Below are 23,939 nucleotides of genomic sequence, written 5' to 3'. Positions count from 1 at the left end.
TAAAAGCCTTAATCAATGTTATTTTATCATGGTTGAGAATTTGGCAGCTAGTTATTGAGAAGGGGTGTGAGGTTTGATGACATCTAGCCCTGGATCCATCAAAAGCACTGATGATCTACAGAGTGTGGGCAATTACGGCTCTCACTCTCACTCCAGTGTAGGAGAAACCTGGCAAAGCGTTCGCTTTACTCTGTGTTATCTATGGATGACTACCATACATTGTGATGTCATCATGGGCCATGTTACGTAGCCTACATTGAGACCCTCTCATATCACTTACAAGAGACTAGGGGAAATTTGATACAAATGGAAAAATAGTGAGCAAGTGAGCAAGAAAGCAAGTGAGTGCCCTTTACTTACAGATCTCTGATCATACACACTTGTGTTTTAGCAAAAGTAAAATTTAAATGCATGGGCCTCTATCCCTTCAGTGAAACAAAATATTATCTGATTTAAGAACCCTATTCTAAAGCATGTTAATACTATATACCAAAATTCTGGCCTTCCCAGATTCTTATTCAAGTTTTGGGATTATAGCCTATTCATAAATCATTTTGTGAAAATTGTAATGCTTTTCACAAAATAAAAAAACATTTTACATGGTGGTACACTTTCTTCTCTGCCTGTCCATTTAACTTTTCTTAATTGGTATTGTATATAAAGCATTTCAGTCATGGTGATCTAGAACTCCACAATAATAATTAGTATTTATTGAACCTTTACTATAATGGAAGTATTACATCCATTATCACATTTAATCCTGAAAGCAAACCAAATTTTATGGGTATGTGAAGTTGAAATTCCCATTTTGTAGATGAGGAAAGGGGATTAGTAATCTTTTCCAAAACCACAAATCTAGTCAAACTTTATGGCTAATATTTTCATAGCTTAAAATCACAGTAAATATGTAGTGATTATGTGCTAAACATTATTAAAGAGTTTTACATACATTTTAGTTCTTTAACTGTCATTAGAAATCTGTACTATAAATCTTCATTATGCCTAAGGAACCATGGTCACACAATTTGTAACACCAGCAGGACCTACGCTCAGACAGACTGAGTCCATGGTTCATGTCCTTGGCCATAGTACAATACTGGCTCCCAAATCCAGGAAAACTCAGCACCTAGGTCTCCCAACTGGAAAGTCAGTGCTTATCTTACTATATACAATTGCCTCTGTAACAGCATTCAGATTGGCATGTGCAATATGCCAAGTCAGGATTCCTGGATCATTTAAGCTACCCATGCCTTTCTCATGCAGAAAATAAGGCCAGAGACTGCATCTTCCCCCCCAGATGAGCAAAGGACATTCAGTAGACTAGAAATCATTCTGGAGAGTTGGGCTATGGATTTATGTGGAAAAGGGCATCAGCCTTTATGCAACTCTAGGGGTTCAGTTACAAGTTCAGAATGTCAGTCCGATTAGTTCCTCTACTATCTCAGATGTCCCAATAACTGTCCCATTGCCCCATTTTACATTTGGCATCTTTGTTAAATTGATTCTAATTTTTTCTTCCCTGATGTGATTACAGTCGGTCTCAAAATTTATCCTCCACCTGCTGGAAGCTTCATCAAACACACAGTCCTAAAATCTTTCAAAGATGTTCCTAATTGAGGAGAAGGACAATAGGTAAAAGTCGCAGTTTTGGAAGGCTGGACTCTTGTGTACACCTCATTTCTAGATATGGATTTTCTGGGTCACTCCATTTGAACAGATATGGTTCATCTCATGTAATTTCCTGCCCTAAGCTCTTATCACCTGCTTTGTCTTGTCTGTTGTTTAGATGGCATATAATACTTAAAAGTATCAAAAGTGTAGATTTCAAAGAAGAACTCTATACTCATTTTTTTTTACTTTTTATTAAAACAAGCTTATCTTAAAATCATTACAGTAAACTTTAGGGCTGGATGCGGGGTAGGCTCTTTTGTGGTGTGGAGGGCAGTTGGAGAGACAAATTAGCGCTTGAGGATAACAGCAAGGAGATCGCTACTGGAAGAATAATTGAAGTAGGGAGAAACATCCATACAAATTTGTTTTCATCACCTCTCTCTCTTCTTTCTCTTTACCAATATGCCTTCTGACCTGAACTTCTTATGGGAAGATGTACAAAATGATTTGGGTGAAAGAATAAGAACTGAAAGGATATTTAGCACAGAGAATTTTATATTGCTATGTTAAAATCTGTTACTTATTTATACTAACAGAGTATTTAGGTTTGTGATACAGTAGAATGTTCTGGTCAGAAGTGCAAGCTCTAGACTGAGAAGACCAAGATGGAAATCATGGCTCCACAACACGATACGAATCACTCAGTTTTTGCCTCAGGTTTTAATTGCCAAAGTTGGGATGATGACAGTGATCTCAAAATTATTATAAAGTTTAAATAAAATAATGCCCATAAAGAACCTAAAATATTTCCTAACATATATAGCAAACACAAGTAAGAATTAACTTTTATCATTGTTACTGCCATTGAAGAGTTGTGTTATTTGTAATATGCAGTCTGATCCAGATGCTGGGATGATAGTTTCACTCAGAGGATCTCTACAGATCACCACTGTACATATTTCCTCAAATATTTCTGACGAGATCCTCTAATGAGAAATAAAACAATTTTCTTAAGTGGCAGTGGGCTAACAATATCCTCGAATGACCTCACATCAAACCGACTTGCTGTGTGCTAGAGGCAGGCAGACGATCATAGGATGGAGCACAGCTTTCTATCACGATTTCCAATTACCCGGGCTCCCAGACACAGGCGGACAACACAGGAGCCCTGGAAAGGGCAGACATCATGGACAGGTCCCTGCTTCATAAATCAATTTCTCCTTTAGGGCAGGAGCCTCTTTAAAAAACGCATGGGTGATCTTGGAGTCAGTAAGGATTGAGTTCTCCTCTTGGTTTTATCTCAGAATAAGAAGGTGAAATGGGAAAATTACTAAACTTTCAGGAAGCACAGGCCCATCATTTGTAAATGGAGATGAAAATACTTACAGACTCTGTAGGTAATAACGAAAAGAGATGATGTATATAAAACACAGCACTATTTATATTAGGGCTTAGAAAGTTAGCTATTCTGACATGGTTACAACTTAATAACTTTACATTGGAAAACTAAGCACAAATTTACCCTTTTTGGAACAATAACTAATTTATGTATATATGCATTTTTATATGCAGGTAAATAACTCTTATGAAAATGTCCCCAGGGAGAGTTGCTAAAACAAATCCTTTTATTCTTGAGAAGCCCTCTAAAGTTGGCAAGGGTAGATTCTTAAGATGTTTTATATGAATTCGCAGACAATCTTTGCCAGCTTTCACATCACTCTTCCCAACACAGAACACAGTCCCCAATATTTGCACCAACCCCCACAAAGGGAAACAAACAGGGGAGTTGCCCTGCAGTTCCATTTGTCACGTTCCCCTCTCTTTTCAGCGTACTCTGAGGCACTTAATGGCATTAGGCAAAATCATGCCATCCATGGCACTGCACCTGGCATGGCTAGTGCTCCCAGGTGGAGAAGCAGATGTATAATGGGGCTATTTGAAAATGCTACATTCAAAAAACAGCTCCACAAACAAAATTAGTGAGACAATGCTGAGGATTGCTCTTCCTTCTGTTCCAGCACAATTTATCACACAGAAAAAAAGAATGACTGTGTGAACCATGGAGACGCACAATTAAGGGGGAAGGCGAAGTGGAAGATTTCCTAGCAGCATCCCCTGGATATTTTGCAGGGAGAGAGAATGAGGACTAAGGCATTTGGCTCACATGACCGTGCACATTAAGCCATTTAGCTAGCATATGGAATGTTTCAGGTTGTTCCAGGGATATAGACAAGGAACTAAATATTGACTCAGCAAGAGCTCAGATGAGAGGTCTAATTAAATTAAATGGTACAAAGGGGAGACTTGTTTCATAGACTCTAGTAATTATTCAAAACACAAAAGAGAACAAATCAAGGTCAAGGGGTATAGTAATAACTGGGAAGAGACATATAACGAGATGCAGAGAACGCAGGAGCACAGAAGCGACCGAAAGTTCAAAGGCTATCGTCGGCTCATTTGTGAAAAATGACTGGACTTTGTCATGACCATAAATAATCAGCGGCGCCTTGAAGCAAAGTCCAGCACTAAAACATCATCAGCGCGTTAGTTTTAATTTTACTCTAATGACTATGTGCCAAATGCCTTAGGATAATGTCCTCCCCTTGGACAAACTTGATCAATAACTCACGGATGATAGGTATAATAATTTTGACCGCTAAAAATTCTGTGTTTTAAGTTTCATTCCAGGAAAGAGTGAGCGTGAAAGACCATGACGATGACTCCAGTGTAACTTAGGTTCTCCATTTCAGAATATAATGTTGGGAATGTGAGTCCGAATTTATGCAAATAAGCAGAGAGGTCTTACCTTGGTAACCCAAAAGACACTGTTTAGAGATGGCAGAGCCCCTCTTAGATAAGAGGGAGATGGAGGAAGGAGGTGGGGAAGGAGGAGAAAAGAGACACGTTTCCTTTTGTTGTACCTAAGCTCTCGGAGCCTTATTTTCTTCTATAAAATGGGGGTAATAAGACTTTCCTCATCAACGTGAAGATTAAAATAATTAATAAATTTCAGGGACTTAAAACACCTTCTAGTTATTATCAGCACTCAGTAACTGTTAGTTTTCATGGTATTATCACTATTCTTGATATCCTTATCACAGAAGGGAAGGAAGGTGTCTCATCTGCTCAAAGAGAGAGAGATGTCTATTCTGAAATAGACAACCGAGGCACACTGGAATCACCCTCATGGACTTTCACTCTCACGCCTTCCTGGAGTGAAACTGAAAACACAGCATTTTTTAGCGCCCCTGTGAGGGTTACTTAGCATTAAGTTGTATATACTTGACAATCAGGAGACCGGGTTTAAAATCTGGCTCTGCCTCATAAAGCCTTTTAATCTTATATGAGCTACTCAACCTCTTTAAGTTTACATTTTTCTATCTCTCAAATAGTATAATGATAACTACATCTCACAGACTTTTCTTTTTGCAGGGGTTAAGGATGTAGAAAGCAAATACAATTTAAATATTTAAAACAATGCCTAGAATTAATAAGCACTCAATTTCATGTACATACAGGCTTATATATATTATTTATGGTTTGCACGTGAAAATCATATGTACATGCATGCACACACATATATATCTTTCATTCTTTTGAACTTTAAGTTGAATCTCAGAACTTTTTAGCTTAGTGAAGCCTAGGAATATTGCTCATTCTCTGTCTGTGTTTCTCACTCACATTCTCACATACACACATGTGTGCACGCACGCACGCACACACACACATATGCTGGCGAAGTGTTAGTTATTATCTGAGTCTATACTTATACTATTTCTTAATCCAAAGAAGTCTTTTCTAATTTATCATTTACAATATTACCTTGTATTTTAAGGCAATTTTTATTTTCAAGTCAGTTGCATAGATTTTTTCTCTCCCCATCCTACCCAATTCTTCCAAATCTTTATTATTGAGCTCAATATTTTTGTGAAATTCTTTACATTGTTCAAATCGTAGTGCTTCCCTTACTGCAAAGATTAGGCATCGATAGTCCAAAACGCTTACTTATTAATTATTTATTGTTCTTAAAAATGTCTTTAAAATATTGGGCTATTACACCCTGCCCAACATCTTGACTGCCCATGCTACTGGAGGTGTTAGTCTCCCCCAAAATGATTTCCTAGTAGCTGAAGTTTTACTCTGTCTGGTAATTGACTAATTCTGCTAATGCGACATTCTTTAAACACTCTAGTATTCAATGAAAATATCTCTATATGCGCTTTTCTTCAAATCTGAGGCCTAGTCATCTCTATTTGCATTGGAAATAGTAGATTAAAGCCCAAATGTTTCTCTGAGGAATTTTCACCTTGTGCCCAATACAGTTAACAACAGCCTAAGACTTTCTTTGTACAATTCATCCATTTCTCATCAGCCATTGGTGAAACCAACACTGATCTTAGTATAAAAACAAAGATGATTATTCTTCTTCAGAGCCTATGTCAAGTGCTGCCACTGAAACAGGGCTGGACAATAAACAGTTTTACGATAGGAAAAGCAATGACTCTATTGAAGATAGGACTTTTTCTTACCTTTCTTTCTTCAAACTTAATTTGAAATAATTTTCATAATAATCAGCTGTGATATATCAATGACTAATATCATTTTATGATGAAGTTAACATTTATTCCATGTTAGCTGACATTATTACTAATGCCATGACTCTACTATTGCTACTGCTATAATAATGGCTAATATTTAATGAATATCTGCTACTTGCTTGTGTTAAGCATCTTACATGTAGCAGTTTATTTTCCTCCTGGAAGGTATTTTTCATCCAATGATCAATCTTTCTTCCCTTCTCTTTCCTTGCACAGAGATGACAGAAATCACATTAGTGAGATTACAGAAAGTCCATAAGCCCTGAGTAAAAATGTAGAGAAAAGCTCCTGACCAAACTGTATGAAATGTAAATGTGAGCGAAAGTAAGAAATTAGTTGTCACTGAGTTGGTGGCTGTTTGTTATCACAGCATAGCCTAGCCTAAACTGACTTATTCAGGGCTGTTGACTAAAACAAACAAACAAAAGAACTCACAAACTTTTTTTTCCAATAAAGGTATGCTTTCTACACTATGTAATGTGGGTATGCTTTCTATACTATGTAATGGGAACCTCCAACTAGACTAAAAATCATGCATGTCTGGGTTGAAGAAGAATGGGTTTGAACTACACAGCTGGTTGAAAGTTTAAGTGAGGCTCCTAAAGCTTTCATGAGAGAACATTAATTTTGCCCAGGGATAAGGAGTAAGACCATACATGCACACATACATATATGCACACAATAGGCACTCAATGTTTGCATATTGTATGAGTGATACATAAAGGGCATGGGTCCCTGTTTAAAATGTACTGAATGTAACAGAAAATCCCACTATGAATTTCCTGTTACCCAGGGCTTGTCCACAAAGCGTTCTTGAGAAACCAACTATTGCAAAGAAACAACGTCATGCACCTGCTTCCCTAAGATATTATTTTTATGATCAGTATTATTTGGGGGAATCATCTAGATCACTAGAAAGCAGCATTTCCAGACCATATTATCATAGCTATTTCAGGAAAGAAAAAATAAATGAGATTTAATGTTGTAACTTCAGATTTTATTGAGGGTCAAAATAAGAAATGTCCATTGACCATTTCTGTTTTTTACAGCCCTCTGGGTTAAGATATTGCCCATCACGTTACTGATTGTTACTCAAATAATGAACATGCAAAATAAATCTATCTTTGAATTTAAAGCTTGATATTTGTGTTCTTCTTGAGAAATGTCTATTCTATCTTAAAGGAATGACAACTTTAAACTATACTCACTTATTAATTTCAAGGCTAATATATCCAACTGGAATACCTTATGTATCCCCAAAAGTCCTTAATTTTCTAAAAATTCCTTTGACTCTGTTGTTATTTTTAGTTTCTAAATTATATATAATTTTTGATTATTGTTGACACTTTTCAGAATCAGTTGGAAGGAAATACTCTATTTGTAAAATAAAACTTCCTATAAATTATTATGATTTGTTATTGTCTTTTCTTTGTAACTAAATTCCTGGAGAATAAGGACTTCATTTACTCATCTTTGTGTTGCTGTTTCAAGGCAGATGAAATGATAATAGATATATGTTAGTGTGAATGGCTCTGAAACTAAAGCCCAAATTCACATTTGTACTCCATCACTTACTAACTATGTGACATTTGGCAAGTTATATTCCTTTGTTAGTCTTTGTTTTCTTCTCCACAAAATACCCTAGGTTTCCTTGTAGCATTGTTGCGAGAATAAAATAATACATATGAATAGGTCAATAAGAGAACAGTATTCACCAAATTCAGCAAATTCTTATGTCGCTTCTTCTTCAGCCACAAATAAGTGACAGTAAAGGGAACAATGATATTATCATTTGTCTTCTGAGTAGGCACCAACCTAGAGGGTCTGAGAGAAATGCATGCACATGGTTTACTGAAGATCTGTTCTCAGAAGGAGGGGAAGGAAGAAGCATGGTGGAGGGCGGGAATGCAGAGCCAGGAGATAAAAAGGAATGTTAGTGATCTCAGCCATAGACTAGCTTTGGGCCTCACCTCTTACGGGACTATGAAATTGTACAGCTGAGTTGGCTTCATGTTGAGGCAAGAAAGCTGAGCTTTTGTCTCCCCCTCTCTGTCACTCCCTAGCTATAGGCCATTAGGTCATACAAAGGTACTGGCACATAACCACCCAGACCTGGTGAGTCCTGTTTGGCTGATTTAATTTTACAGAAAAGGGAGCAGCTAGGAGATATTAGCAGTCAACTCTCAAAGTAGCTAGAAGATGGGTGACCTGCCAAGTAAGGGGACGGGCCACTAGCATCGCAGATCAGGTGGAGTCCAAGGATGTTGTTAAAAATTCTACAATGTATAGGACAGACACTCACATCAAAGAATTATCCAGCCCCCAAATGTTAATATTGCCACCAATGAGAAACCAGGAGATAAATAAAAGCATAAAAATCGCTCACAGTTTTTATCCCGTGACTTTAGTATTCTCTCATATGATGCAGTAATAAGCATAAAGCCGGCCTGAGTCAGGGGCCAAATGTCTACTTTTGCAAATGTCATCCAAACTGTCTGGTGCCTTTTTTCACATCTGCCTTCATTCCTGCCTCTGTGAATTTTGACGCCAGCACTTTGCGGTCCTAGAATCTCAGTTCCTTGATTTCTTTCTTCTCTCCCTTTTGCTTCTGGGCTCGTTCTCCCTGGCTTCCAACTCAACTCACCGTCATCAGCATCAGAGCTTCTTTTCCTTCAGCTGCACTTTGCCTAATGGAGAATTTGGCACCATCCTCTGGTTGTCAAATGCATCTTTTTCACTTTCATGGCCTCTCTTTTCACCTCTGGCTTTGAAGTTCTGCAGTTCAGACTGTGTGGCACACAGTAAGAATAATTACTCCCCTCTCTTCTTTTCTAAGGATTGATAACAATTTAGCTAATCCTTTTCTCTGAATAGTCTTTTCCATTAAGTTTTAAATTCATCCCATTATTTTCTCTTTGAATAGTTTAGAAATATTTGACATACAGAAAGAATATAAAATTATATTTTTATTTATAATTTGAGTAGTTAGTTCAATATTAGAGACTCCCTCCTTACATTCATAATTTCATTTCTTCTCCCCCTTCATGTTTTTTCCTTCTCATATTCATTTTTTTTTGTGGGTGTGCCCTGCTCAGATATTTGATCCTGTCTATCTCTGTCATGGCACAAAACTGATCTCGACTGTTAGAGATACTAAAATAGTCTCAAGAAAGCCATTTCAAACCAACCTTACAAACATGGACAATATATTGCACCATTTTTCTATACAGGTTTCAAAATTTTTTTAGATTTGCAATTAGCAGGTAACTCCTAAAGCATTGGGTCTCATTCCCACTGATGCAAACTGTTTAAGTTAATTAAAGAAGAACCCTTTTAACCAATCAAAACAAAACTGCTTTCGATGGCATAATATTATTTGCCAATTGGTACTGGAAGGGGTAGTTTGAATAGACAGAGTAAAGCAGAATGTATAACAAAAGAGAATACGGTCAGAAATTTTAAGTTGGAAGGAACCATAAAGTGCATTTTATCCCAAATCTTGGTTTACTGAAGATGGAGAAAACAGACTGAAAGAGATTGCCATCTAAACTAAACCCAGTCTCCTGTGTTGGGCTCTAGTAGCTCTCTTGATGCCTAAGCTTCCCATTTTGAGGCTGAGATCTATTCTGGCTAGGTATGCTTCACAATCCAGAATCATTAAATCATCACTGTTACGAATTAATACTGTGATCTAGTCACTGTTTCCCCTCATTTTCCAATTAAAAACATGCCTCCACTCTTGACAGATGTAGCAACCTCCCCAGCAGGATGTAGTAACTAATACCGGCTCCTCTCATCCCGCCAGTAAACCCACTGGGAGCTTATAGGGTTTATTTTCAGTAGCAATGAAGGACGTGAGTCTGAGATTCTGGTTCTGCCATCAATTATCTTTATGAACCTGGAAAAATCATTAAAACCCAAGACCTAGTTCATTGTTTTTTCAAAATGAGTTAGAGACAGTTATAGCAAATAGATTACTTCTAAGGCTCCTTCCAATGCTATTATATCTGGATGCATAGCATAATTAGAATTCTGAAAAAAAAAAAAAAACAATTCATGACAACATCAGTTTACCTAGATACCAACAAAATGTCTTAGTCCCTCTACTGCAAATGCAATACAAACATAAAAGCACCCCCACACATGTTTTTCATTTTTAAAATATGTTCTTTGAATTACTAAGGTCTGATTATTTCCATATTCCTCCTACGTGATATTAACAAACAAACAAACACAAAACACCACCTGATAGAGTTGAGGTTCCTGGCAAAGTGTCCTCCTCCTTCTCTTTCCTTTCTCCCCCCTTTGCCTTTCTCATCCCTCCTCTCTCCTTTATTCCCTTCATTTCCCCCCTTCCATTTTACACATATCCCCCTCCTTCTTTTTCCTTATAAACATTTTGGTTAATTTTCCAAATTTTCTTGATGCCTACAAATAATTACCATGGGTTCAGAAAGCTATCAGCTAATTCCCCGAATGCCTCCACGCGGCAAGCACATTAAGCTACTGAGTTATTCTGTATGTGCTGATCGCCTGAGTTCCGCAGGCCCTAATGACTCCTGTGGTCAATACCTGTATTGTTGCTGTTCCTTATCACTCCTAATTAAATGAACACTGCTCTTTGATTTCTGCTAAAGCTGAGTTGCAATTGCTTGGCAAATTTTCAGTGTTGCTGATCTTTCTCCCCCGAGTGATTAGTTTTATTTATTTATCTAATTTTTTAAAATGTGGTTTTGGCACCTCCGCCTCAGGGTAAGAGAGCACAATTAAATACATTAAAAGAAATTCACTAAACCTAGTGGTTATATAATTAATTGATTTTACACAATATAAAAAAATTGCTGACCTACAAAGCATAGCTTTCGGAAAATGAATAATTTTAAGGGTTCAAAACCATTTTTGTTTGAATATTTTCTTTTGGTTTCTTTTCATGCATGCAGAGTAGACTATAACACTGTTTAATTCTTTATGACCAAGTCTCTTTCTACAAAATACAACAGTTTTCCCACTGGACCCAAGGTATAAGGGCATTAGATGAGCAATTGATAAAGAATTTATGGGAATGTCTTCAGGTAACCCAGGTACATTTAATCCTCTTAGAGTTATACTTTCTATTCTATCCCTAACCTGAGACATTTATAAGTCATGGTGGCCACAGGAACTGAACTTCAAGAGTGTGTTTAATTACTTAGTCTCTTTGTGTTTTGCTATCATTTTCCAATTAAATTTTTACATAATCTCTTTATTTGAGAGAGGCTAGCACTTGGAATGCCTAATGGGCTTCATTTCCATGTGACTGGAGAATAAACTGAAGCTGGGTCAGCTTCTATGGTCCAGACAACGTCCTAGAGCTTGGCACTGACAGAATAATGTTTAGCATACAGTACCCCTGCACACTATTTCCAATCATGCTGTTAGGTTATTTTCTCTTCTAAGTAATATTGAAAAGTGATTGAAGATGTAGACATCTTCATTCTGTTCTCTTGGTAAAATAAAACTTGGATAGAGCGCTCAAATCATAATGCCAACAGAAAACTTTTCTTATTTTACCAAATACGGTATCTATCAGCAAAAAATTCTTCAACTTCCCATTCACCTGTCTCTAAATGCGATTATATCTTAATTCAACTTTATCCTAGCTCAGAAGAAGAGCTCTTCTTTTCTCCCCCCCAAACCTAATCTTTCTACCTGTTCTTGTGATTGTATTCTTTCTGATTTGTTTAGGACTTTACACTATCAATTGTAGCCTTAATTTTTCTTAAGTCCTTCTGTCTGGATGACTCTTGTTCTTTACTTAAATATTTAATATTTACTGACATCTTAAAAAGTACATAAATAAAAAACGTTAACAACAACAACAAAAAACTTCCAGTAAATCTGATTTCTATGACTCTCAAATTTCTCTCTCTCTCTTCTAAACTACAGGAACATTTTGGTCTGTGCCACCATCCTCTCTGTGACTTTCATAATCACTACTGAATTCACTATTGTATAATTTTTGCCTTCACTATATCACTGCCACTGCTTTGGAAAAAATACAAAAATATCTTCTAAATTCAAAACCCAATATGCACTTTTAAGACCCCGCCAACCTGCATAAGTCTGCTGGTTGCATCATTTATAGTCATTGGCTACTGCACCTTCAATGATTCAAAAATATTTAAGGAGTTTATCATCTAAAGGGCAGTATGTATAAAAAGGCAGACCATTACAATATATATGTCAATAGTGCTGTGATTTTGGTAATCTCAGAGGTGATATAGAAACTGGTATATGCTGCCCAATATCCATTCTCTTTTTCATAGAAGCAAAATCTGATTACTTTGGGGGAAATCAATGTGCCCAGTTTTAAACACAAACATAAAATCTATAGTTTGCAATATACCTTGCAGTTAAGTAGAGCTGTAGGACTAAGTTTTGGATAATAATATTTAAGAAAAAGCACTTGGAAAGGACTTTCTAGAATGTTCCTCAGAAAGATGTAAGGAATGTTTGCATCTGTTTCTCTTCACTCTTAACGCCTGGAATATAAAAAACATGACGAGAGGTAGAGAAGCTGTATTTTTGACCTTGGTAATAATAAAAGCCAGAAGCCAAGAATAATGAAGCTCAAAGACAAAAGTAGCGCATTCCCTGGTGATCTCGTGAAGCTGGCAGCACAGTCCTGGCCTGCCCATTCGCAGACTCTCTTTATGGAGACAGTAAACTCTCAATTTGTTTTAACTGCCATATCAAGTTTCTGTCTCTGATAAAGGCACATTGGAATCACTTTGTGAAGAAGAGTTCTTTCTGGATCACTGCATGTGATAGTTTTCAAACCTTTTGCAACATTTCTCACTGGGTGGTCCCGTCTATTTCACTTTTAGACCCGTTTGCTAAGTTCTAGAACCATATGCTAAACTTCTGAACCCTTCGTTTTGGATTTCCCTTAGTCACCTAAATTCAACAAGCAAAACCTAAACGAGCACCCTTATCCCTCCTACCCTGATCTCCTTTCTACGCATAGGGTCTTATTAATGACCCCACTCTTGATGACGTAAGCTACTAAACCCCCAAACCTTTAGGTAAGTCTTAATTTTTTTTTCTTCTATACCCTCTCCATCCAAAAGATCATTGAGCCTAAACACTTTTACCTCGGATTTTTTCTTGTATGGATACACACATTTCCATTCTCATCAATATTGCCTTACAGTCACTGTTATTCTCTTGAGCTATGCAAAAAAAAAAATCATTTCTAAATTGGCCTCAAGCTTCCAGCCCCTCATCTTTCCAACACAGCACTTCTCTATCCAGACGAATTAACTTCCAAATACATAGATCTGTTTATGCTCATCTCAAGCTTAAAAATGTTCAATTACTCTCCACTGCTTATAGGGTGCAGGTTAAATATTATAAATGATCCTTTTAAAAACATTCCTATTTTCCTCTGCAGCTTCTGTTCTACGCCTACCCAGCAAGACACACCCACAGTACCAGGTAAAATTAACTTCAGGCTCAGCACCTAAAGCTCAGCAGCTCGGGCAACAGCCACATACACCAGAGCTGGCGGGTTCAATCCAGCCCACCCGGGCCTGCCAAACAATAATGACAACTACAACCAAAACAAAAACAAATAGCCAGGTATTGTGGATGGCACCTGTAATCCCAGCTACTTGGGAGGCTGAGGCAAGAAAATCACTTAAGCCCAAGAGTTTGAGGTTGCTGTGAGCTGTGACACTACAGCACTCTACCGAAGGTGACAGCTTGAGACTCTGTCTCAAAAAAATAAATAAATAAAAATAAAATTAACTTCAGACACACAAACTACTTGCTGTTTTCATACTCCATGTCTCCCCTCCCTCTTTTTATTTCACTTGTCCCATATATTCAATTTGTTTTCTTTCCCTTCTCCTAGGAGTCCCTGTTTGTTTTCTTCTTAATAATCAAGGCCCAAATTAGGGCCAAGCCACTGATGCCATTTTCTCTTGCCTGTTCTGCACATCACAGGAATTATTTTCTCACCTATGAAACCATTGCTATTGCTATTGTATAGTTTATTACACTGTGGTGGAGACTTTTTTGTTTCTTTAGATATATTTATGTTTCTTAATTTTTATATTCATTTGAGCATCTTAAGGAAGTTACTATGTAGTTATAGCCACATCCCCGAGATGTCCTGCTATGCCGGGCACAAAGAGGAACTCCAATCTTAGTTGTGGATTTGAACCAACTACATACACTTTGGTTTCTTACAGGAAAAGGGTGCAACGTCAGGATAAGTGCATGTAGTTCAGACGTAAGAATGATTGGGAAAGAATTTTACTCAATGTCATATTATGGAATGCTTCTCCGATTCTTTTGTTTCCTATTCCTCTTCCTTGTCCTAAATCTTAACACTCAAGCCCCAGGAAGCAGTGCCCACTGTCTCCAGGAAAGCATTCCATTCACACCTACTTCTTTCTATTGCTAACAGCAATGCTTCATGAACTCTCGCTCTCTGATCTTGAAACACAAACATTATTTAGTGAACTTTGAATAGTCTATAGTTTTGATACAAAATTTATATTTGTTATCAAGTTCTCCTGCTTTAGAATCATGATCCTTATTTTTCAAGAGATTTCATAGAGAAATGATAATTTCCATTATATCATTTTCTCAAAATTTAAAATTTCTTTATTATTTATTGATTTATTTTCAATAGAGTCAAGGTATTACTATGGATGCCCAGGCTGGTCTCTCACTCTTGGCTTTAAGTGATCTTTCCTCCCACTTCAGGGCCTCTCAAGATCCTGGGATCACAAATGTGAGCTACCATGCCCAACCTTTAATTTAACAAAGAAAAACAGAACAAGCTAAGAATTCATGGCCAGCATAGCCTGGCAGGTGGTTCCACTTATAATCCTAGCACTTTGAGTGGTCATGTGGGAGGATCCATTGAAACAAAAAGTTTTATCCTAAGCAACAGAGTGAGACTCCATCTCTACAAAGACTAAAAAAAAAAAAAAATTAGCCAGTGCTGTGGTACATGTCTATAGTCCTTCCTAGTCAGGAGGCTGAGGCAGGAGGATCTCTTGAGCCCAGGAATTTGAGGTTGTATAAGCCATGATTGTGCCACTGCACTCTAGCCTAAGCAGAAGAGTGAGCAAAGCTCTTTTTTTACAGTTTTTTTTAAAGGGGGAATTCAGGATCACTGAGAAATTAAAGAAAGTATGCTTTGGCACTCATAAAAGCAGTGCTTTCTAGTCTAACCAATAAAAGTGATGTTAAAAAAATAGCTTTCCAAGATACACCTGCAAAAAGATAGCAGTAAGAGATATAAAAAGGGCATGCTCCCTTTTATTCAGATTTATTTTTTCTGATGAGGAATTGTGGATGGAATGAGGACAAATAGTTTTGGATTTATAATGCTATTCCTCATTTTATACAATGACTCAGCTTTTCAGCTGTAAATGGTGGATTCTAAATAAGCCCTGCCTAATTGATGTTTCTGTAAAATATATAAAGTTCATTAATTTGAATCATAATACCAAACAGAAAAGAATATAAAGTTCATTTAATATATCTGGAAGAAATCATATTTTGGAGAAATAACAGTAATATATTTTAACAGCTCTATGGAGATTGGACTTCTATCATTTTTTTTTTTGAAAGCCTGGCTTTAGAAAACCCAAGAAAGCATACATTTAAAAAATAATGAATTTACAGCTTATCAAGGATGGTGAGTTTCTACAATTGAGAAAGTAAATGGAACACATATTTCAGCCTCCAAACAAATATTTTTTATATACTTAAAATGATGTTAAATGATAAACAGAATACTAAATGTTTAATAATCCAAAATAAATTTAAAATAGTTAAATATGTACACACATACGTATGCATAGCAGTGTATATATATGTGCACACATGCATGTGTGTACATGCCCCCACACACATTTCTGTTGTGACAATGTAAAATACATTTTTACTTTGAAAAGTGACAGGGTACCACTATTGCACAGGAGCCAATACGGTTGGATTTTATAAAATTTAAATTATCACGGAAACTAAATGTTTTCCCTTCCGACAATCACGGGAATAAAAAGCTAGACAGAAACCACATCACATAATTTCCAAGTTACTCACTTTAGACCTGTGTTCTTCACCTTCATCATACATTCACGGTTATCTACGTGAGCAGAGAAAGCACCAGGGTGGGGACCCCGCTGTCTCAAGGCCACACGTGGCCTCCAGATCACCCAGATCACCATGTACATCCCCTCGACTGAATCTGAACTTCACAGAACCAATCCCTTTATTAAAAAGGATTTATTGTATAAAAGTTGGATTCAGACAAAAGGTTCTGCTTAAGTATGCAGAAGGCCACAAGACCTCCTAGACCTTTGAAGATAAATACCAGCCCTGACATTTACTAGTATGACCTTCAGGAAGCTATTTAACCTCTATTTTTTTCATATAGTAAACAAACAAACAAATGATTAATCTGGCATGATGTTGTGAAGATTGAGATAGAATATAGCAAGAGCTAATACTCAGTAGGGATTAGTTTCCTCCTCTCTACCCTTGATGGTGATCCTTTGCTCGTGTTTTTGCAACTATGTCTTCTTTGGAACATTAATTCATTGAGGCAAAGTCCAGTGCCAAGATATAGAGGCCCTGAGATGGTGCAAATTTATAAGTATACTAGTGTGTAATTTAAAAAGAAAATTGTTCTCAGGAATATAAATTCCTGGAATGTTCCTAATGTTTCATTTAAACCTAAATTTATAATCTTGGTGCATGTCCTTCTCAAAGTCACTGATAACTGAATCCAATATAGATATCAAATATTATTTTATTACCATACCTGCTCCAGAGAAATGATCTACTACTGTTCAAAAGATGAATAGAAAAGTTAGACATTAGTTCTACCATGGTAATTTTACAGCAGCTTGAAACTCAGGGCCACCGAAGAATTTATGAAAGTTCTTCTAAATCTATACTGTTTTATCATATTCCACGTCTAAAAGTATATATGGAAATAAAAAGAATCTCAAGGCATGAATTTCTATGTAATAAATATGAATATGGGAAAATGAACATCAATTACTAGCAACAAGGCAATCATTTTATTAATTTGCAATTCTGCACGCATTTAGTTTAGAAAAAATACAGATTCACTTCACGATGCCATCTGTATACTTTCTGAGGTCTGAAAACTGTGCTCTAAATAAATATGTATATTTTAACAAAGTGGCTCACAACACTTGATTTATTCTTTAAGTTCTGAGGCCAAAGAAAGTTATACTCACTTGACATTTCTTTAAGAAATCTGACAAGATCTCCTGCTAGTTTGATTATTTGTACTTTTATGCAAACTCTGATTGAGTTTATCCCAGCCTGAATTTATCTGAAAGATTTAAGGGTATAAGCAGGAGTGCACGTGTTCAGTTTGAGCATCCGCCACCTCAGATGGTGTAAACACCAGGCAGTACTCACAGCAGACATGATGAGCTCTCCCCCCAGGTTCTGGATCTCAGCTTTGACTTGACTGCAGATTTTCAGCTGATGAGAGTAGAACTTAATCTGCTCCAGGTAGGCCAACAAGTCCTGCTTGCACGATGCATCTGGACACTATGTTCACATCAAAGATAAAAGGGGAAATGACAAAATAAATAGAGAGAGGATGAAAATGAGCAAATACAGTGCGGGCATGGCAGTGCCTTCTAATGCAGCAACTTCATTTTTCTCAAGCCTCATTTCTCAGATCAGTTCCATGTAGATTCTGACCCGCTTCTACCATTATAATACCTGATTTATTTTTCAATCTTAGTTCATTCAGCTTAGGAAAGTAAATACTAAGGGAATTTTCAGACATGAAAAGGTTATAAGAAGCGACTGCCTTTAAATTATGTTAAAGCTAGAAGAATTCGCATTATAGTTTTTGGTAAATCTAAGGAAACACTTAAATTGCATTTATGCCTGTCCCCTATAATTACCATTAGTATATTCCTCAGGACTCATAGTCATGCATTACTTGTCATGTATTATTTATATGGGCATAAAAATCTGCAGCAAAACAGACTATACTACTACTACTTTCAGCATTAAATCTTCTTTGCTGTTACGGGCAAAGGAAATCATTTCTACCTTAGCTAAGGGCCGTGGATCTACCTGGAGGCAAGAAACAGACAGCAAACATCTTGTAGAGATGTATTAAACTTCTTTACCCAAAGCAGCCTCCTGTACTGGTTTACCTTCCCTAAGGAGCTTCCTAAAGGACAGTGTTGAGCTTTACCACAACTTACATAAATATCTCTGGTTAAGGTTTAATCTTTGTGTTCTTTCTCATATAATAGATCTGTCATATGTATACCATGGAATATTATGCAGCCCTAAAGAAAGATGGAGACTTTACCACCTTCATGTTTACATGGATGAAGCTGGAAACTGATCTTTTTAGCAAAAGTATCTCAAGAATGGGTGAAAAAGTATCCATGTACACAGCCCTATTATGAAACTAATTTATAGCTTTCACAGGAAAACTATAACCTAATTATAGCCCTGGAATATGGGGAGGGGGGAGGGAGAGAAGAGGGAAGGGGGGGTGAATGGGTGAGGAGGGAGATTAGTGGGGTCACCTCTATGGTTTATCTTACAAAGGTACAAGTGAATCTTTCTAAAAGCAGAGTATGAATTCTTAACTCAATAACTAAGAAAATGACAGGAAGGCTATGTTAACCAGTTTGATGAGAGTATTTCAAATTGTATATAAAAACACCACACTGTACCCCATGATTGCATTAATGTACACAGCTATGATTTAATTAAAAAACTCCCCTAAATTATTTATACTTTTAATAAATTTCTATAAGAATATACAAATGTGGACAGCAATTTATGTGCAAAAATATTGATCATGGAATTAATTATAATAGCAAAAATTGAAAATAGAATAAATATCCTAAACTTAGGCTAAAGAATAATGCATATCTATGTAACACAACATTATGTAGTCTCAAGAAAATACAGTTTTCAAATGATGTGATAAAATGTTTTTGAAGGTTAAAGAAGTATTTAAAATTTCATATACTTAATCAAAATGTATAAAATAGATGCAGGTTTAAAACAGGCAGTGAAATAAATATATGAAAATGATCAATAAATATGACACAATTAATACTTTTAATTTTCTTCATATTTTATATACCTTAAAATAAATATATATTGCTTTTATAATTATAAAATTCTATTTATAAAAAAGCTATGGTTCTATAGCTGGGCGTTGTGGCAGACAACTGTAGTTCCAGCTACTCTGGAGGCTGAGGCAAGAGAATCACCTAAGCCCAGGAGTTGGAGGTTGCTGTGAGCTGTGTGATGCCATGGCACTCAACCAAGGGCGACAAAGTAAAACTCTACCAGCTAAAAAAAAAAAAAGCTATGGTTCTAATGATTTATACTGCAAATTAAAAATAGGGTGAAAAACAAGAAAACATTTCTTTAATTTCTGCTTTGCTCCAATATCTAATAATTAAGCTGGAGTATTGCTGGAAAATTCCTGAGAAGCTTCTTGTCCTTCCTATTTGTTAAATGGACTAGTCTATATAGCTCCAGAGTATGTGCACAGGATGAAAACACCTTTTGAAAACACCGTGACCTTTGAGGTCAAGTAGATAAGAGATCAACAAAGGTAGCAAAGAAACCAATTCTTCTACAGTAGATAGGCCTGGATACAGGCATAGATGGAGAGATTCAGGATAACCAGGCAGGGACACAGTCAGACATGATGATACAGACACGTGGAGAGGATGAGGACTCACTCGAGGTTCTGATAAAGAAGTAAAGGTGATTCCTCAAATCTCCTTAAATTGCAGCTAATTAAGAAGAAAGGAGAATGACAGAGAAAAAGAAGAACAAGAGGAAAAGGAGGAGGAAGAGAAATAAGAAGAGGGGAGGAAGGAGATGAGAAAGAGGAGAAACAAAAGCAAATTTTCACTGAGTTCTCGTCATATCCTGGACCAGGTTAACTAACTGAGTCATGTCACCCTACTCCACAGCGAAGCCCAGAAGGAAGAGGCATTTTCTCCAATTTGCAGGTGAGAGTTTACCTATAATGATGAAAAACAAGTCATCCCACTGTTTTATTTTAACAGGAAACTGATATTTTATTATGGTGCCAGTTACCACCAGGTCCTTTACATGCTCAATTTAAATTAGTATTCACTGCAGAATTTTAATAACTAGATCTTGTTGTTGCCATTTTACAGATTTATAAGCTAAGTTTCAGAGAGAGTGACTTGAATTGAGTTTTCTTTGTTCAGTCACATGAATGCACAGTGATTTCTTGTATACAAAATTCATTCAAAACACCTTTGTTTTGTAGTCCCCACTCAGTAACTCTGTTTCTCTTCTTTGTCTTTATGAATGGATTCAGTGAGAATCCCTGACATATATAGTGTTTTATCTATCACGTACTATCCTAGGTGCTTGCCTATATTAACTCTTTTAATAATCACAGACACGTAATTCTGTGAGGTGAGTTCTACCATTATACCCATTTAGCAAAGGAGAAACTGAGGCACAGAGATGTTGATTGGCTGGACAGTTAATAAGTGGTAGAGCTAGTATTCCCACATGATCTGGCTCCACTTCCCCACCTCCATGCTCTGTTAACAATATCACTCTTCTTGCCATTCGGATCTTATATGCTAACAGTAAATTGCCCCTCTCATTTATAAATTGGCTTCTTAAATTAACACATATTTGTAAATTGTAAGTTGGCCTAATGTGGATTTGTTACTTCAAGACTACCCCCACTGTATAACTCCTGATAAAATCGAACTTGCAAACTAATAATCAGATTCTTGACCAATTGAAATCTCCCAAGTTTAAGCCAATCATGAGTCTCCCTCAAGAGACTGACCCAAAGCCATACTAGGAGACTCTTTAATCCTGTTGAAAGAATGAATCAAATGACTAGAAAGTTTAAAGTTGAACTTCTGAAGTTAAAATCTGCTATACTCAGATTCACCCTTTATTTTCAGAATTGATAAGAATTCTTTAATTATACCAAACAGTGGCAGTCAGTTTTATCAATGAAGCAAATCAAGCAGTAAAAATATCATGGAACCCTTTGGTTATCATTTCCCAGTTTATTAAGATAAAAGATGGTGACCAGACATCTAGTTCTCCCTTTAATGCCTGGAATTCTTTTTGTCTTTTAAATCTATTATCACAGGGACCCTCACTGTCAGAAAGTAGATGGCATGTCAGCTTAAGTAGTTTTCTTACATTAAATCAGTTTCACTCTCCTAGTAAGATGTTTAGAACAAATACACAATACATCATTTAGTAATGAGAGAAAATGTGAAAAACATTCATTACTTTTTAGTTTAAATGTGGAGGGTGAACTAGTAAAGTGAATACTTATAAAGACCTGTATTCCATACTCTTAGCATCTTTTTGCCCATACTGGAGTATAATCTTTATGTAAGACACATTTAAAATGACTTTTGCCATTACAGACAACAGTTTAAATTCTGCTAGGCTGGCGAAGTTTGTTAATGAAAAGTATTAGGTGTCACTGTCAATTTCAAGCACAGATATTTAAGGAATCAGTGGTAGCAAAAACCCTCAGCCTTCACGACTTTTCCCTTTCCACAGTTCATTTCCTCACCTGTGACCCAGCCCAGAGCTTGGCTCCTTTTCCTTACGTAGGGTCATAGATCAGTAATGATCCCAATTTTTCCTGTACTTTCTTTTTTTTTTTTTTTTTTTTTTTTGAGACGGAGCCTCAAGCTATCCCCCTGGGTAGAGTGCCATGGCATCGCGCTCACAGCAACCTCCAACTCCTGGGCTCAAGCGAGTCTCCTGCCTCTGCCTCCCAAGTAGCTGGGACCACAGGCGCCCGCCACAACGCCCGGCTATTTCCTGTACTTTCAACATCTCTTCTTTTCCAATTCTTGAAGCTATCAATTCTCCCTCTGCCCTGTTATCTCATCTTTTACTTTTTGTTCATTACCGTGCCTTCTAAAAATGTTTCAATGCAGATTCTTCGTTTCCTTACAATACTGAAAATAGCTTCAACTCCTCCACTCCACAGAATTTTATTTTATTGATATTACTAATGGTAATATATATGTGTATATATAAAGAAAGGATTGCAATATATATATATATCTTCCTTTAGTATATAAATATATAATCCAAAATATGCCAATATATAATCCAGTATTGCAGTCCTTCCTTTCTGTAGCTTTTGGATCTTTCTTTTTCTTGAATTTCATCTCTCTCTGAATTCTTACAAATGTGTCCTTTTAGGTTTTCACCTATTTTTTAATTTCAGAATATTATGGATGTAATAAACATTTTGGTTGCAAAATTTGCTTTTGTACATTTTAAGTCCAAGTTACCAGTATGTCATAATGTGCACCTTGTACCACTTAGGTGTGAATTTACTCAACTCCCCCACCACCTCCTACCTACTTGATACCCCTCGACTTTTACCTACAGGAGCCTCCCTGCCTCCTTGGGAAGCACTTTTTTTCCTTTTGCCCATCCCTGTTGGTGTTCTCAGGTCTTGTTTTTGGCACTTCTTCACTCTCACTCTCTTTTTGGATGATAGAAGACAATGCTCTGGCTTCCTCCATCACTGAACGTGATGCAAATTACAAATCTCTATCATCCAGCTCTGTCCTCCGAAGATGCACAGATATATCCATCTGCCCTCCCATTTCAGTGTCTCATCCACATCTCACATTCCACACTTATAATTCTTAACTATTTCGTCCATTACCTTGTCTATTATAACACCTATTTTTTCTTTTTCTATTAAATATCTCATTGAAGCGATCTCATCTCAAATCTGGTTAGCCATTAATGATGATTCTACATAAGTGTTGATTCTACACTTAGAAATCTCAACATATTTTGAATGATTTTTCTTTGCTATGCCTATTACAGCTGCTTTTTAGCAAATTCAAGGTTCTAAAACAGAACAGATAAATTGTCTAGAGAAGTATAATTAAAAATGCAGTGGAGGTCCTTTATAATGCCAGTGACGGAGGATAATACCAACTCATATAGTCAAGATGGGATGTGCTGATTTGTGAGAGTAATATTTGGGAAATGATGATACCCTGTTGTGTCGCAATGAGTGACTTTTGCTTTACCACAAATTATAGATGCTATTGAAATGTTGTCCCATTTTGTCCATATTTAGCTTAAAATTGTCTGGAGTTTAAGAACTATTCCAAATTCATTTTTAGTGGCAACATGGTTTGGACACACACCCTTTGAGAAAGTGACATGCACTTTGAACACTGATACAAGTTGAAGATATTTTCCATCTTCACCAAAGCTTCCTTCCTTTAGTAGATGTACAGTTATGACCCAATTTACTCTTCAGTTTTAGGTTACCTCCATGAGAAATTCTGAGGAGGAATGAGTTTCTCACGTAACAGATTTTAACTTAAAATTATTAGCCTCTCTCTGATGCTTAAAACTGAAGAAGAATTACTTATATTGAAATAAACATAAAAATGTATTATCCTGGAGCTGGGCATTATGGCTCATGCCCATAATGCTAGCACTCTGAAAGGCCAAGTTAGGTGAATTGCTTGAGCTCAGGAGTTTAAGACCAACCTGAGCAAAAGGAAGACCCTGACAAAAAAGAAAGAAGGAAGGAAGGAAGGAAGGGAAAAAGAAAGAAAGAAAGAAAGAAAGAAAGAAAGAAAGAAAGAAAGAAAGAAAGAAAAAGTTAGACCATTAGGA

At 36.6% G+C, this 23,939-nt stretch overlaps 1 protein-coding gene across 2 annotated transcripts in view; it reads right to left on the bottom strand.

Moving 5' to 3' along the window:
- The window catches only part of CTNNA3 (catenin alpha 3), a 1,564,769-nt gene that overhangs the window by 23,129 nt on the left and 1,517,701 nt on the right, over nucleotides 1–23,939 (bottom strand). For both annotated transcript variants that reach the window (XM_012801447.2, XM_003783622.3), the window contains one exon: nucleotides 17,667–17,801. In XM_012801447.2, coding sequence (XP_012656901.1) covers nucleotides 17,667–17,801 — 135 coding nt within the window. The remainder of the gene's footprint in view (nucleotides 1–17,666; nucleotides 17,802–23,939) is intronic.

This window comes from Otolemur garnettii, unplaced genomic scaffold, assembly GCF_000181295.1.
Source record: "Otolemur garnettii isolate 467f Iridium unplaced genomic scaffold, OtoGar3 scaffold00008, whole genome shotgun sequence".
In the NCBI taxonomy this organism is placed as follows: domain Eukaryota; kingdom Metazoa; phylum Chordata; class Mammalia; order Primates; family Galagidae; genus Otolemur; species Otolemur garnettii.
The sequence above is the reverse complement of the archived record's forward strand: the minus strand, read 5'-3'. Positions and strand labels throughout refer to the sequence as shown.